General features: G+C 47.8%; 1 protein-coding gene across 1 annotated transcript in view; it reads right to left on the bottom strand.

Moving 5' to 3' along the window:
- Nucleotides 1–362: 362 nt before the first annotated feature.
- The window catches only part of LOC144601095 (palmitoyltransferase ZDHHC1-like), a 54165-nt gene continuing 37351 nt past the window's right edge, over nt 363–17176 (bottom strand). The window contains exons 5-11 of the mRNA XM_078413034.1: nt 16780–16904; nt 15103–15261; nt 14244–14410; nt 7514–7590; nt 6677–6761; nt 1940–2024; nt 363–889 (exon numbers count right to left, since the gene is read on the bottom strand). Of these exons, the coding sequence (XP_078269160.1) occupies nt 363–889; nt 1940–2024; nt 6677–6761; nt 7514–7590; nt 14244–14410; nt 15103–15261; nt 16780–16904 (1225 nt within the window). The remainder of the gene's footprint in view (nt 890–1939; nt 2025–6676; nt 6762–7513; nt 7591–14243; nt 14411–15102; nt 15262–16779; nt 16905–17176) is intronic.

Below are 17176 nucleotides of genomic sequence, written 5' to 3'. Positions count from 1 at the left end.
TGAACATTGATTTCTCCAACTGAGTTACTCCAGCGTTTTGTGAAACCCTCATTAATGAATGGATATTAAAGAGCAAATTTTCTCGGCTCAAATTGATGTATGGAGATTGAAGAGGAAATTATATCAATCCTTTTTGATGTATGCATATTGAAGAGGAAATATCTCACCTCCTGTTGATGTATGAATAGAAAAAAGGGGAAATGTACAGAGCGTTTACAGTTTTGGCTGCTGTGTTCAAGTAAAATCATGTGCCATGTCATGCCCTTGTCATTGTCATATGTCAAAGCTGGATAATGGTTAGGGATCTAGTTTTAACATGTGAATTTAGAATCATCCAGATGTTGTCTGCGTTTGTGTCTACGTTATTTGCTGTCTGGGGCACGAAATGCAGGTAGGTCTGGGTAGACCTGATTACTGAATCTCTTGTTCCCATATCTAGATTTCTGCGATGGTTCGGGGAGGGGCATGTCGTCACTCTTTTGAGGGACAACCACAGGAGGAGCAGTTTGAGGCATCTTACTCTTTGGATCTGATCCTGGATATCTTCCACCACTCCTCCTTTTGGTTCTATGCGTTGGGAGCACCACCAATTCTTCAGCTAAAGAGGGCCGTTTGGGAATTCGACTCTGAGAAACCTTTCTGAAGTTGTCATTTGCGATTGTGTTGGTTTGGTTGGCAGTTGTGACACTGCCCGCGATGCTTATCTGGGCCACTGGAATTTCAACCATGGACTCTACAGAATCGGAATGGTACTCAGCCGGAGGGCCTGCAGCCTGCACAGAATGTTCCTGCTTGCTTACAATGATCCCTTTCCGTATTGGGGGAAGACTAGGCTTTGACAGGTGGACTGTGACCGGCAGTGCTCTAGTCTGCAACGTAGAACCCTTTTCTGTGGAATGAGCAAACAAGTGGAATTAAATAACTAAATCATTCTGGAAATTCTTCATTACATTTATATGTTCTTCTGATTACCTGGAATATTAGAAACAAAGAACAGCACCACAATGAATTAAACTTCAGGGAAACTCCATACAGTAACTTACACTCAACACAAAATGAAAATCAACACTTGTTGATCAACCTTGTTGACTCTTATGGCTGAAATTATTTCACCAGGCTGAAACAAAGTTCAGTAAGAATGATAGTTTTGTCGTCTATTTAAAATAAAAATAGAATTTATATTTAGAAACAAGGAACTGCAGACGCTGATTAAAAAAGACAAAGTGCTGGAATGGCTCAGCTGGTCAGGCAGCATCCCTGGAGGACATGGGTAAGTTCAGGACCCTTCTGAATAAGATTTCCAACTTTCTAACTCACAAATAAGGGACAAAAGGTGACACCACCGCCCGCACCCACGTGACCTCACCCAGCCAGCGGCCACATGCTCCCGCTCCACCAAAGGCGGCCGCACAGGCCGGAAGGCGGGTTGCTATGCAACCTCCGTTAGGTGAACACATTCAGCCCCGCCCCCCAAACACACTCTGTTAGCCTACGCTGTCTGGGCTTACAGCGGCCTCCGGGCCTAGTGTCCGGGCCTCAAGTGACCCATGAGCCTACAGTGTCCGGGCCTACAATGCTCCCCGGGCCTACAATGTTTCCCGGGCCTAATACGGGACAAGGGCGGTCCCATACGGGACAAACAAATATAGCCCAATATACGGGATGTCCCGGCTAATACGGGACAGTTGGCAACCCTACTTCTGAAGAATTGTCACCTCACCATGTTCTCCAGAAATGCTGCCTGACCAGCTGAATTACTCCAGCACTTTTTAATAATGATTTCAATTAGGCAAATGTTTTATTTAATGTACATATTAGCACATTTCAATTTAAGAAAATAAACATAAACCAGGCCAGTATGAATTTCCTGAAATTTGACATATCGTAAAAAAGCACATTACTTTTAGCTTCATTGCTTATTTAATTAGTTCATCTTTACCTATATTGATGATAGGAATTGGTGGAATTTCAGCGCTGGCTGAAGGCGTATCGTCAACTACGTCTCTGTTCGATTTGGCCTTCCTCTACAATGAAAAAAAAAGATTAGCATTAGTTATTCAGATTGATCGTCCAATGTAAAGCTCTCCCAGAGGGATACTTATTCACCAGTTAGAAATTTGTCAAGGCCACACATGTAAAACAAACACAGTACTTTAATTATTTCATAGTTTCCAAACTTCATTTACACACTTAAAAAAATACTGCAATTGTTTTTTGATAGAACTCAGACAGTTCCACCAGTCTAAAGATGAGGCCTACAGGAGCGGGGATGCAGACCTCTACAGGCAGGCCAAGTACAAGCTGAGAAGAGGAATCAGAGCTGTCAAGGAAAGGTAGTCTGAGAAGCCGAGGAGTAAGTTCTCAGCTAATGATTCATCTTCAGTTTGGAAGGGATTGCAAGAAATCACCAGCTACAAGAGGAAACCCCCCACTCCTTGGACAATCGTCAGCTGACCGAGTTCTACTGCAGGTTCGATAGACAGAAACATACCCCCAGTACCCCCTCCCTCCCTCCCCCACCCACTCCTCCCCAATCACCACTTCACAGCTGCTTACTGCCTGACTCCCCTCATCCACTACACACCCCCTCCTTACTGCCCAACATCGGTCTGGCCACTTCTCCATCACTAACAATAGAAATTGAGGAGGCGGAGAAGCTATTCAGGAGACAGAAAAGCCCAAAATCTCTAGGACTGGACAATGTTTCCCCCTCTACCCTCTGCACAGACATTTTCAACCAGTCCCTGCAAACCACACTGTCCCTGCCTGCTTCAAAGTCTCCACTATTGTTCCTGTACCCAAAAAGCCAATGATTACTGGTCTTAATGACTACAGGCCTGTCGCACTGACATTTATAATCATGAAGACCCTTGAAATGACTTGTGCTGGCCCACCTGAAAAATATCACAAACCCCCTGCAGTTTGCATACCAGGCCAATGGCCCCAGAGCAGAAGCGTCCACGTCTTAGGGCTGGAAACTGGAAGTGTCCTGAGCTAATTCTACTACCACCATCATCTATTGTATCTATTGTACCAACTCCTGCAAAGCTACAAGCACCAGCCTAACAAGTCTTAACAAGTGATGGTTCCCACTGATTGTCGCCGGAAGCTTGCATTCTTTTCAGGACGGACGATGACAGTGATGTCCATCAATGCCGAGGGGCTTTCATCTGGAAAACAACAACTGATTGGAAAGCTGCAACGAGAATGACTGTGATGTCTTATGTCTACAAGAGACCCACAGAGGCCAGCAACAGCATCAACTTAAGATCCCTGGAATGAAGCTAGTTATTGAAAGGCCACATGAAAAATATGGCAGTGCTATCTTCTTTAAAAGAGACCAAATCATCGACCAGACTTCAATGACAGAAAGGGACAACATAGAAATCCTTGCTGTGAACCGCCAGGCTCTACATTTGCCTTTGAAAAACCACAATCTTTCAGTGACCAACTCATGAACGTTATCATTGGGGATTTCAACAGCCACAGCACCTCATGGGGCTATAAAGAAACCAGCGAGGATGGTAATCTTGTGGAGGGTTGGACAGAAGCAAATCATCTTGACCTAATTCATGATGCTAAGCTTCCTCCTTCCTTCAATAGCTGCCAATGGAAGAATGGCTATAATCCAGACTTGGCCTTTACAAGTGATCATTTAACATGTCAAAGCGAAAAACTAGTCTAAGAGCCAATACCACACTCACAACACAGACCAATCATCATCGGCATTACTGCTGCTGTGGTACCTCAGAGAGTTCCTCTTAGACAGCGTTTCAACATTCAAAAAAGCTGATTGGGAGCAGTTTGCCAGCAATCTGGACAAAGCCCCGTCTGCCCTCGAGCCAGTCCCAGCAAACTATGATCACTTCGTTAAAACAGTGCAAGGCGTTTTTAGAAAGTATATTCTACGGATGTAGGGAGTACAATACCCCTGGAATCTCAGCTGAGTGCCTCATTGTACGAGAAGTACTCAAAACTGTACGAGGAAGATCCCTTCTCAGAGGAAACGATGAGCACAGGGGAGATGCTCATGGCAACAATATCAGAGGAACGAAGGAGATCCTGCAAGAGCTGATTGAGAGATTATATGACACACGACCGTAAGAGAGATTGGTCATCAGGAAGCTCAACAACGACCCCCAGAAGGCAACGCTGCACTCTAACGTTACAGCAGATCAGGTTGCTCACCACCTGCTTCTGAACGGTAAACCGACATACAAGAGGCGCTACAGAAGGAGTCCATGGCATCAGGGTGATAAAGTGTCAACCTGGTACTTTAACAGCAAGGAATTCCACACAGCAATCGATTCCCTCAAGAACGGCAAGGCTGCTGGCCTTGATGACATACGCACAGAACAGATCAAACATTTTGGGCAGATTACATGAGAGTGGCTCCTCTTGCTGTTCAACAATTGTGTAACCCTCTCCCAGCTACGTAAAATATAGCGGGAAGCTGGTGTGATCACTATCCTTAAGCCAGGGAATTACCCTGAAGAAGCAAAAAGCTCCAGACCGATCTCCCTGCTCTGCCATCTCTTCAAGCTATTTGAGCCCCTCATCTTGAACAGGCAAGGCCCAATCACAGAACTGCACCTTATACCAGAGCAAGCTGGCTTCCGGCCTGGGAGATCATGTATCAGCCAAGTGCTCAATCTAACTCAGCACAGTGAGGATGGCTTTGAGAGGAATGAACCAACTGGCGTGGTCTTTGTTGATCTGACAGCTGCTTACAACACTGTGAACCACCGGCTGCTCCTCAACAAGCTCCATGACATGACAGAGGACTTCCACTTGACAAAACTGATTCAACTGTTACTGGAAAACAGACGCTTTTATGTTGAGCTAAATGGTAAACGCAACAGATGGAGGAAACAAAAGAATGGCCAACCTCAGGGCAGCGTCCTTGCTCCGGTGCTGTTCAATGTGGACACTAATGATCAGCTAGTGTTGCCAGGGACGAGAAGCTGCATTTATGCTGAAGACCTTGGAATAGCAGCCCAGAGCACTCACATAGATGGGGTGGAAGCTGCCCTCTCATCATCCTTAGACAACTTGACAAACTACTACAACGACAACCAACTGAAGGCAAACCCTGCTAAGACCCAAGTTAGCCTGTTCCACCTTCGCAATCACGAAGCTGGGAGGAAGCTGTCCTTAACATGGAATGGTTTCCCTTTGAGACACTGACTACACTGTTTATATTGGTGTCACTCTGGACTGAGCCCTTTCCATCAAGCAACACGTAGAAAAGGTGAAGGGCAAAGTGAGGATGAGGAACAGCCTCCTCCGCAAGCTGGCAAACTCGTCGTGGGGGACCAATGCATCTACACTGCGGTCAACTGCTCTAGCGGTGTGCTACACTGCTGCAGAGTATGCTTGTCCTGTTTGGGAGAGATCATCTCATGCGAGGAAAGTTGATGGCGCCCTTAATGACAGCTGCAGATGCATCACTGGCTGCCTAAAACCAACGGATGTGGATAGCTTGTTCATCTTGGCCAGTATTTCTCCACCAGGAATCCGCAGATCAGTTGCCAGTGAAACTGAGCGTAGTGGGCAAGTTGGGGACACCCGCCATCCCTGTCACTCCCATCACCCAGCCCCAAACCGCCTGAAGTCATTTTGATGGGGTTACTCCATTGTTTTTTTTATATGGAACGTTAAGGTGCAGGTAAATTACAAATGTATAGTTCGCGCAACAACAGCCTGATTTCTTCAGTCTGAGGAAGGGTCTTGACTCAAAACGTTACCTAATCATTTTCTTCGGAGATGTTGCCTGACCCACTGAGTTACTCCAGCAATTTGTGTTTATCTTGGGTGTAAACTAGCATCAATTCCCAGAATCTTGCTGGGCAGAAAAAATTGCAAATCACTAATGCTGGTTATGTTAATGCTGCAGTTTTATGATCTCGTCAGAGTTAGACTGCAAGGGGACACAAGGGACTGCAGATACTGGTTTACAAAAACGTGCTGAAGTAACGCAGCAGGGTCTGGCAGCATCTCTGGAGAACATGAATAGGCAACATTTTGGTCTGAAGAAGAATCCAAACGCAAAACATCACCTATTCATGTTCTCCAGAGACGCTGCCCGACCTGCTGAGTTATTCCAGAACATTATGTGTGTTTATACTCGTGGTTTTAACTTCACTGTTTCTAAATAGAATGATTACCGCACTACAGATGAGTAACAAACTTATTAAATCTCACTGACTATAGAAGCAACATCAGCTATCATGTTAACCTTTCATATTTCACACCTTTCATGTTAAATATGTGGTCTTCTGTTTGGAAATCAATAGTCCAGTTGCTTTAGTTACTCTCTGAACTATTTGACATATATTTTTTTATTTTCTGAGCACCAGCCTCCTTTACCTGGAAAGACATTTTTACCCTAGTTTGTGGAATATGATCAGAAATCGTCCGTCACATAGCACGGAAACAGGCCCTTCAGCCCAACTTGCCCAGGCCTACCAAGATGTCCCGACTACACTAGTTCCACCTGCCCGTATTTGGCTCATATTCCGCTGAACATTTCCAATACATGTTTCTGTCCAAATGCCTTTTAAAAGTTGTTTACAGTAGTTGCTTCAACTACTTCTGGCAGCTCGATTTAAATATCTACCACCTTCTATGTGAAACAGTTGCCCCTCAGGTTCCTATTAAATCTTACTCCTCTGACCTTAAGTTTATCGCCTCTGATTGGCAGAGTTTCATCCTCCATGTTGATAATGGTTGTGCCAGCACTCTGATTTTGCTCCAATGCCCTATAATGAAACAGACAACTGTTAGGTAGTAATAATGAAAAGGAAGAAATAATGACGTTGTCTAGACCGTTTTGTCCATTTAAGCAATAAAGTGTGGGATTTTTCACGCTAGTAAAGATAAAAATGACATATAATCCCCCGTGTGGATGGAGCATGTTTGATTGCAGTTCTTTGTAAGTGCTTTCCAAATTTGCTTAGTTTACTGGAAAGAATCAATATATCCATCAAACAGGTTTCCGACTAGAAAATAGGCTGAGAATCAACACCTGCCCAAAATATGTGGACTCTTTATGGCACAAAGAATTTAATATTCATGCATGCAATGACCAACCAACTCAAAGTAGTGTTCAGAACTTAGACACTCGAGCAATGAGAAAGACTGATAGACAGACAGACAGGAACCTCCCACAGGGCAAATCAGCACAATACAGACAATGTAAACTACATCCCATCTAAATAGCTTACAGCTCGACTACTTACAACCTTTCAGCCAGATTAATTTGGAGACTTACAATGCGTACAGAATATTAATGCCACCAATATTTTTTTGTTATCTTTTATCAATAAAGTTCTATCGTATGTTATCTGTTTATCTTTTCTGAATTGTAATTTCATTATAAAATAATTTGATTTGAACTGACGAAATGTGGCAAATTTACATAATGCAGTTTTCTTCATTTGTTACAGTGCTTCTGTTAAAATGGTCATCAATTGAACTACAGGTGGGGAGGAAAGTTAGAGAGAAGACTTACTTCATTGTCTTTGGGTCAGTCAATGAGGTGCTCTCAATGACAAGTCCAACTGGCTGAGTGGATATATTTTCAATATTCTGAAAATAGAGAAATAACCATTCCATTTTGAGTTTCTGCCTCTATAATAATCTTCACTAAAAGATATCTTCACTAAAAGTAACCCAGAATTTTTTTTAAATTTTACTTTTTATTTAACATGAGTTTATTAATCCAGCATTTTTCCTTTCTCAACTTCCTTTCTCAACGACAGGGCAGCATGGTGGCGCAGCGTGAGTTGCTGCCTCACAGCGCCAGGGATAGGGGTTCAATCCGGACTACGGGTGCTGTCTGTACAGAGTTTGTACGTTCTCCCCGTGAACTGCCCGTAAATCTGCCTCATCTGAAGCAATTTGTTACAGAATGGAGGAATATAAGGAACAATGTGGAAATCTGAAACCAATCTGAAAATAATCTTTAATGTAATAAAAAAGAAACAGCAAATACTAATTTGTACCAATGATAGACACAAAATGCTGGAGTAATTCAGCAGGTCAGGCGCATCTCTGGAGAAAATACATAGGTAATGTTTCGGGTCACACTGAAGAAGGGTCCCGACCCAAAACGTCACCTATGTATTTTCTTCAGAGATGTTGCCTGGCCCACTGAGTGACTCCAGCATTTGTGTCTATCTTTGAAGAGATTATTTTCCATTCAGCTGCCATTATCAGTCGAACTACATCAGAACAAGAGCTTAGAAACATAGAAACATAGAAAATAGGTGCAGGAGGAGGCCATTTGGCCCTTCGAGCCATTCATTGTGATCATGGCTGATCGTTCCCAATCAATAACCCATGCCTGCATTCTCCCCATATCCCTTGATTCCACTAGCCCCTAGAGCTCTATTTAACTCTCTCCTAAATCCATCCAGTGATTTGGCTTGCACTGCCCTCTGTGGCAGAGAATTCCACAAATTCACAACTCTCTGGGTGAAAAGGTTCCTTCTCACCCCAGTTTTAAATGGCCTCCTGTAGGGACATAGGGATTGGCTGAGAGTTCGAACCCTCGGATTGGCTAACGATGTCACGAGGTGTGCCAGCGCGGGAGAAAGAGTAGTCTAGTGTTGAACTCCGTCCAGTAAGGACGTATTCGTTGGTTGTCTATAGTTGTGAGTATTGCGTTTGTCACGGGGTTTTTGCCCATGCAAATAAACTCCGTCTTCAACATTCACCCGCTTCTGGACTCGCCACATTGGTGACCCCGACGTGATCGACGATCACAAGAAGATGGAGGGAGCGAACAGTGGGCAGCCCAACGCGAACGCCGTTCACCTGCCCCCGTTCTGGGCCCATCAACCGCACCTGTGGTTCGCACAGGTGGAGTCCCAGCTCCACATCAAAAAAGTCGTGGAGGACCAGGAAAAGTTCCACCACCTGGTAAGCTGCCTACAGCCCGAGGTGGCCGTGCGGGTGGGACGGTACCTGACCAACCCCTCCCCAAACCGAGAAGTACGAGGGGCTTAAGAGGCTCCTCCTGTGGGTTTGTGGCTTTAGCCAGAACCAGCGGGCTCTGAAGCTCCTACATCTACCGGAGCTGGGGGATCGACTACCGTCCGCCCTAATGACGGAGATGCTTACCTTGATCGGCGACCACCAGCCGTGCATCATGTTCGAAGCGGCATTCCGGGAGAAATTGCCCCGAGACGTCAGGTTAGTTTTGGCGGACGTCTCCTTCGAAGACCCGGTGGCGTTCGCGGAGAAGGCGGATGCTCTCGTGACGGAGGCCCCGACGGGTGATGAGTCGATAAATCGGGTTTCCAGGCCTAGGAGTGACCGACCGCGCGGCCAAGATGGCGGCACATCAGCCGCCATTTTACAGAAAGCCCGCCAAGACGGAGCGGCAGCGCCCGCCATTTCGCAGCGGGCCCACGCAACAGAGCCGCACAGGCGCGGCTGGTGTTTCTTCCACCAGCGGTGGGGCGGGGAAGTCCGAAATTGCAGGGCCCCATACACCTTTTCGGGAAATGCCTCGGCCGATCGAACATAGAGGCAGTCTCGATCGGCCGCAATCGCCGCCTCTACATCAAGGATCGAGGTACCGGCACCGTGTTCCTGGTCGATACGGGAGCGGTCGTTAGCATCATGCCTCCCTACGGCTGTGAAGTTCAAGCAGGTAGGAAGGGTCCGCCCCTCATCGCAGTCAAAGGCAGTCCCATCCGCACCTACGGCAAGAGGGCCATGTCCCTGTCATTCGGGCCGGGGACCTACCATTGGGAGTTCATCGTTGCCGATGTGGGCCAGGCCATCCTGGGCGCGGATTTCCTCTGGGCTTTTTCGTTGGTCGCAGACGTCCGCGGGAAGGGCCTGCAACCCTCGGCCGACAGCATGGAGCCTGCTACTCCTCCACCTGCCACCCTACCCTGCCCGTCGATCCGGGCCTTCACCGCGGCCCCCGGCCAGTTCGCTGCGGTCCTCGCCGAATTCCCGGACCACCTCGTACAGCGGTTCGATGCCCCTTTCGCCAAGCACGGTGTCGTCCATTTCATCCCTACCGAGGGGCCGCCTGTATTCGCCCGGGCTCGGCGTTTGCCCCCCGACAAGCTGGCCATGGCTCGGGAAGAGTTCCTGAATTTGGAACGGCTGGGGATTGTTCGGCCTTCAGACAGCCCGTGGGCCTCCCCCTTGCATATGGTCTCCAAAGCATCTGGGGGGTGGAGACCATGTGGGGATTACCGGCGTTTTAACGCTGCCACCCGGCCTGACCGCTATCCGATCCCTCACATACAGGACTTCTCAGCCAGCCTCGAGGGCGCTACGGTGTTTTCAAAGATCGATTTGGTGCGGGGATATCATCAGATCCCCGTCCACCCACCGGACATTCCCAAGACGGCTACGATTACTCCGTTTGGTTTATATGAATGGTTGCGCATGCCGTTCGGTCTCAAAAACGCGGCTCAGGCATTCCAGCGTCTCATGGATCATGTGGGTCGCGGGTTGTCTTTTGTGTTTATTTATCTCGATGACATCCTGGTCGCTAGTCGTTCGGTCCCAGAGCACCTGGTCCACCTTCGTACTGTGTTCCAAAGGCTGCAAGACCACGGCCTGATCCTCCACCCGTCCAAATGCCAGTTCGGCCTGTCCTCGGTAGATTTCCTGGGCCACCGGGTCACACCGGCCGGTGCCACTCCATTGCCCGCCAAGGTGGACGCCGTCCGCGCCTTTCCCCGCCCTACCACCATCAAGAGCTTGCAGGAATTCGTGGGCATGGTGAATTTTTACCACCGGTTCGTGCCTGCGGCAGCTCGGATCATGCGCCCCCTTTTTCAATGCCTCGCGGGTAATCCCGCTGAGTTGGTCTGGACCACAGCTGCCGAGGCGGCCTTCGATGCTGTCAAGCTGGCCCTCGCCAATGCCACCATGCTCGTGCACCCCCGCCCCTCGGCCCCCACGGCCCTCACGGTGGACGCCTCAGCCGTAGCGGTGGGAGGGGTCTTAGAGCAGCAGGTCGATGGTCACTGGCAGCCTCTGGCATTCTTCAGCCGGCAGCTTACTCGGTCTGAGCTGAACTACAGTGCTTGCGACAGGGAGCTCCTGCCCTCTATTTAGCTGTCCGTCATTTTCGCTATTTTTTGGGGGGCCGAGTTTTTGTTGCCTATACGGATCACAAGCCCCTCACGTTTGCATTTTCTAAGGTCTCGGATCCGTGGTTGGCCCGCCAGCAACGGCACCTCACCCTCATTTCTGAGTTCACCACGGATGTTCGCCACATCGCGGGTAGGCTTAACGCCGTTGCTGACGCCCTGTCCCGCCCGGCCATTTCCTCTGTTGCTGCGGTGGGGGGCTGAGGTGGATTTTCGGGAGCTAGCAGAGGCTCAGCGCCTGGAAGACGTTGCCTCAGCGTACGCCTCCACTGCCTCAGGGTTGCGGTTGGCCCAGGTGGCATGCGGCCCCACAGGTACCACACTTTGGTGTGACGTGTCCCTTCCCCGCCCCCGCCCGGTTGTGCCGACCGCCCTGCGGCGGATGATTTTTGAGGCCATTCACGACCTGGCACACCCGTCCATCCGGGCGACCTCGGCTATGGTGGTCGCCCGATTTGTCTGGCATGGCCTGCGTAAGCAGGTGGCGGCCTGGGCCCGCGCCTGTGTCCCGTGCCAGGCCTCCAAAGTCCACCGCCACGTCCAGCCTCCGTGCCAGAATTTCGTCATTCCGCCCGTCCGTTTTTTCCACATCCATGTAGACTTGGTTGGTCCATTGCCTTGCTCTAGGGGCTACACTCATCTCCTGACGGTGGTCGACTGTTTTACTCGTTGGCCAGAGGCTCTCCTGTTGTCGGACACCTCGGCGGCCTCCTGTGCACGGGCCCTGGCATTACATTGGGTTGCCCGTTTCGGCGTCCCAGCCATCATCTCTACCGACCGGGGCGCCCAGTTCACCTCGTCCCTGTGGGTCGCGCTTGCGCAGCTGTATGGGTCGCTTCCACCGACAGCTGAAGGCATCCCTCTGTGCCTGCCTGACCGGCCCTGACTGGGCTGACCAGCTGCCTTGGGTCCCCTCGGCATTCGCACGGCCCCTAAGTCCGATCTGGGTACTTCCTCGGCGGAACTCGTCTATGGCTCGCCCCTGCGGGTGCCGGGTGACATTTTTCCTCCATCCTCCGACCTGCCGTCTTCCGTCCCGTCATTTTTGGCTTCTCTCCGGGCTCGGGTAGGTTCCCTGGCCCCGGTCCCAGCCTCCCGTCACGGGAGTACCGTGGTGCACGTACCGGCGGACTTGCACGACTGCGAGTTCGTTTTCCTCCGTCGGGATTCCCACCGTCCCCCTCTGCAGCCGGTCTACCAAGGCCCGTTCCAGGAAGTGGGCACCCGACAGGAACTGGTCTCTGTCTCCCGGCATAAACCGGCCCACTTAGACCAGGACCGTCCCGTTCTGGTGGGTTAACCTCCTTGCTGGGGCCGCCCTCCGGCCAGCCTGCCAGTTTTCCCAGCTGCGTCTTCTCTCCCGCCGCCCGGGCCTCAGCTGCCCCCGGTCGGTTTTCCTCTGCCCCCTCCAGCTACGCCGCCTCCACTGGAAGGGCCCTCCCTACCTTCCCCTCCGCGTCGCTCCCATCGCCTCCACCTGCAGGTCACTCCCCGCCTCCCTCGTCGCCGGGGGTACCGGCCTCCCCTCCCCGTACCCGTTCAGGTCGGGCGGTCCGGCTGCCCGTTAGGTACCGTACCGAGGGTTCTGTGGGGGGGGTCATGTAGGGACATAGGGATTGGCTAACGATGTCACGAGGTGTGCCAGCGCGGGAGAAAGAGTAGTCTAGTGTTGAACTCCGTCCAGTAAGGACGTATTCGTTGGTTGTCTATAGTTGTGAGTATTGCGTTTGTTGCGGGGTTTTTGCCCATGCAAATAAACTCCGTCTTCAACATTCACCCGCTTCTGGACTCGCCACACTCCCCTTTATTCTAAGACTGTGGCCCCTGGTTCTGGAATCGCCCAACATTGGGAACATTTTTCCTGCATCTAGCTTGTCCAGTCCTTTTATAATTTTATATGTTTCGATAAGATCCCCTCTCATCCTTCTAAACTCCAGTGAATCCAAACTTAGTCTTTTCAATCTTTCCTCGTATGACAGTCCCGCCATCCCAGGGATCAATCTCGTGAACCTACGCTGCACTGCCTCAATTACAAGGATGTCCTTCCTCAAATTAGGAGACCAAAACTGTACACAATACTCCAGATGTGGTCTTACCAGGGCCCTATACAACTGCAGAAGAACCTCTTTACTCCTATACTGAAATCCTCTTGTTATGAAGGCCAACATTCCATTAGCTTTTTTCACTGCCTGCTGTACCTGCACGCCAACTTTCAGTGACTGGTGTACAAGGACACCCAGGTCTCGCTGCACCTCCCCCTTACCTAACCTAATACCATTGAGATAATAATCTGTCTGCCATTCTGAAAAGGACCTGTTTACTCCTACTCTTTGCTTCCTGTCTGCCAACCAATTTTTTATCCATGTCAACACCCTACCCCCAATACCATGTGCTCTAATATTAGTCACCAATCTCCCGTGCGGGACCTTATCAAAGGCTTTCTAAAAGTCTAGACATACTACATCCACTGGCTTGCCTTCATCCATTTTACTTGTCACATCCTCAAAAAATTCCAAAAGATTAGTCAAGCATGATTTCCCTTTCATAATTCCATGCTGACTTGGACTTATCCTTTTACTGCTATCCAAATGCACCATTATTACCTCTTTAATAATTGACTCCAGCATCTTTCCCACCACCAAAGTCAGGCTAACTGGCCTGTAATTCCCCGTTTTCTCTCTCTCGCTCCTTTCTTGAAAAGTGGGATAACATTAGCTATCCTCCAATCCACAGGAACTGATCCTGAATCTATTGAACATTGGAAAATGATCACCAATGCGTCCACTATTTCTAGAGCCACCTCCCTGTGGACCCTGGGATGCAGACCATCAGGCCCAGGGGATTTATCATCCTTCAGTCCCAATACTATTTCTCGCCTAATGAAAATTTCTTTCAGTTCCTCTACCCCCCTAGATCCCCTGTCCTCCAGTACATCTGGGAGATTGTGTCTTCCTTAGTGAAGACAGATCCGAGTAGCTGCCACTACTCTTTTAACCCACCACGAATATTTTAATCAGCTTAACCTGAGAACACACGCAAAACGCTTACTGAACATGACAGTATTTAAAAATATAAACGCCTGCATCACATTTTAGAAGACTCACACTTTCCTACCTGAATAGATGTTGTGGGTGATGCTTTTGGATTTGATCTTGTAGTTGGCATTGTATCTGAATTTGACTTTGGCCCTGTATTTAAGTTTGGAAGCACAGGGGGAACTGCTGTCTCTCGCAGTCGACGCTGCATCGTCAAATAGTCAAAAGTGCTTATCCGGTACCACACTATCAGGGAAGAATGGAATCCAAGTTATGTACCATTTGCAATCGCAATCAGCGAACTAAAATTCAATTTTTTAAAAGCCATCGTTGAGTGATGGCTTTGGACATGAATTAAAAATCGAATTCATCAGTAGTAAAATAGATTATGATGTAAAAATGTAAGAATAATGCGCTAAATGCTCTTGATTAAAATGTATGCTTCATAAACCCAGCATACGATCTTACCTTTATTAAAGAAACTTCGTGAAGTTCCCTGTGGTAAAACTTAACGTGTTTTGTTTCCATGTGATACATCAGTGGTTTTGCATGCATGCCATGTTTTCACTACATCCACGCTTAAAGCCTAATTTTTGTATTGCAAACCAAACTGTTTCCAACACAAACGCTGAAGGGATCTTGAAAGAATATTGTGAAGATATTTTCTAGCTCAATGCTCATGCCTGAATGACTGTACATATGGCCAGCGGTACCTTTTTTGCCCTCTGGGATGTACTGCATAAGTTAATGGAGATAAAAATCACTGGCAAAACCTCAGTTAAATCTAATTTGCATGCATATACCAGCGTTGAGTGCCCCAGTTCATGACTGGAAGTCAACAAAGTACATCTGGAATGTTGTAACTGCGAAAACACAGGAATTATACGCGGGGTTACATTCTTGAAAATCGTGGAGTAGACATTTAGTACATTACTTACACAGGTAGATGTGGAAGTACAGAAGTTGAGTTTCAGTTATTAGTGAAGTCAGACTTAGTCCAATGGTGATCACAATGATAGTAATTAAAGTAGCCGTGTTCACATAAACACTAGCTAGTGGGAGAAATATAATCCAGACCTCTGGACCACCTACGGTTGCTGGAAGTAAGAGTATAACATTTTAGTTAGATTTAATCTCCACCAGTTTTCTCCCCCACCTACCTATATGGTTCATGGTATAAGTACTGACCACTCAGAATAGAGGAACCTTCAATATTTCCATTCCAACAATCAGTCTCTACCCCATTACATGTGAAGTTCTTCTGCCAGATGATGCCTTACATTGGATAAAATCCTACTTCTTCTCCTTCCCAGTTCTGCCAGGCTAACCTCTTCAATACAGACTCAGTGCTGCCACCAAGACAAAGGGCCTTTGACTGACTGATAGTTTTAGTTCAGTTTAGTCTAGGGTGGCATGGTGGCCCAGTGGTAAAGTTGCTGCCACACAGCGCCAGAGACCCAGGTTCGATCCTGACTGTGCTTGTCCGTACAGAGTTTGTACGTTCTCCCCGTGACCTGCGTGGGCTTTCTCTGGGTGCTCCAAAGACGCAAGATCCATCGGTTTATTGGCAGGGTATAATTGTAAGATTGTCCCTAGTGTGTGGGATAGTGCTAGTGTACGGGGATCACTGGTCAGTGTGGACTCGGTGGGCCGTTTCTGTGCTGTATCTCTAAAACTAAAAACTAGAGATACAGCTTAACCTAGGATTTTTTTAAATTGCTAAATCAACAAAGGCTTGGGGTCTAAGCAATAGGATGAAAACAATAAATCATACAACTCTATTCCAAATCCTAGGTTGAGTGACTTAGGTGAAGATATCAGAAAAAGACAGAAAAAAAGGGAGACAAACATTCAAATTAGAGATGAATGTGAAGAATTCTCACAAAATTCAGACAGAGTAGATAAAAGCAGGGAGCCAAATAACCCATGTTTGTATAAAGTGTCCGAAATGTTCATATGTTCTAGGGGCAGAATTAGGCCATTTCACCCTTCAAGTCTACTCCGCCATTCAATCATGCTTGATCTATCCTTTCCTCTCAACCCCATTCTCCTGCCTTCTCCCCATAACCCCAGACACCAGATATAACCATATAACCATATAACAACTACAGCACGGAAACAGGCCCGTTCGGCCCTACCAGTCCACGCCGACCACTCTCTCTGACTTAGTCATCTACCTGCTCTCAGAACATAACCCTCTAATCCCCTCTTATCCATATACCTATCCAATTTACTCTTAAATAATAAAATCGAGCCTGCCTCCACCACTTCCACCGGAAGCCCATTCCATACAGCCACCACCCTCTGAGTAAAGAAGTTACCCCTTATGTTACCCCTAAACTTTTGTCCCTCAATTCTGAAGTTATGTCCCCTTGTTGGAATCTTCCCCACTCTCAAAGGGAAAAGCCTACCCACGTCAACTCTGTCCGTCCCTCTTAAAATTTTAAAAACCTCTATCAAGTCCCCCCTCAACCTTCTATGCTCCAAAGAATAAAGACCCAACCTGTTCAACCTCTCTCTGTAGCTTAAGTGCTGAAACCCAGGCAACATTCTAGTAAATCTCCTCTGTACCCTCTCCATTTTGTCGAAATTAAAAATCAACGAGATTAGCTTACACTCATATAGTGGGTTGGTCCGAAGAATATCTCGATTCATTATGTAGCCAATGAACACAAAGGACGAAAGGCAGAAAATTAGCAGAGAACCAATTATCCCCGAGATAAGACAGCCCAGGAAAAACCTACACCAGAAAGAAAGTCAAATGTTAATAATGCATGCCATGATATTTATGAACTTTAAACAAAACACATTGTCATGAATTCAGTGCTCTGAAACTGTTCAAATTCCATGTGTAGGAAAGAACCAAAGATACTAAAGGAACAAGATGGACCACTCCATTGAAATCACCTACACTGAAGTGTATTACACAAAGGAGCCGTTCGCTATGCCTCTCGCAGTGTAATTTGTGTTTTGGGGGAACAGTATGTGTGATGATACCATTAAAATGCAGAA

The sequence above is a fragment of the Rhinoraja longicauda genome, chromosome 1, assembly GCF_053455715.1.
Source record: "Rhinoraja longicauda isolate Sanriku21f chromosome 1, sRhiLon1.1, whole genome shotgun sequence".
Lineage (NCBI taxonomy): Eukaryota > Metazoa > Chordata > Chondrichthyes > Rajiformes > Arhynchobatidae > Rhinoraja > Rhinoraja longicauda.
This window is presented reverse-complemented; position numbering and strand designations above follow the sequence as displayed.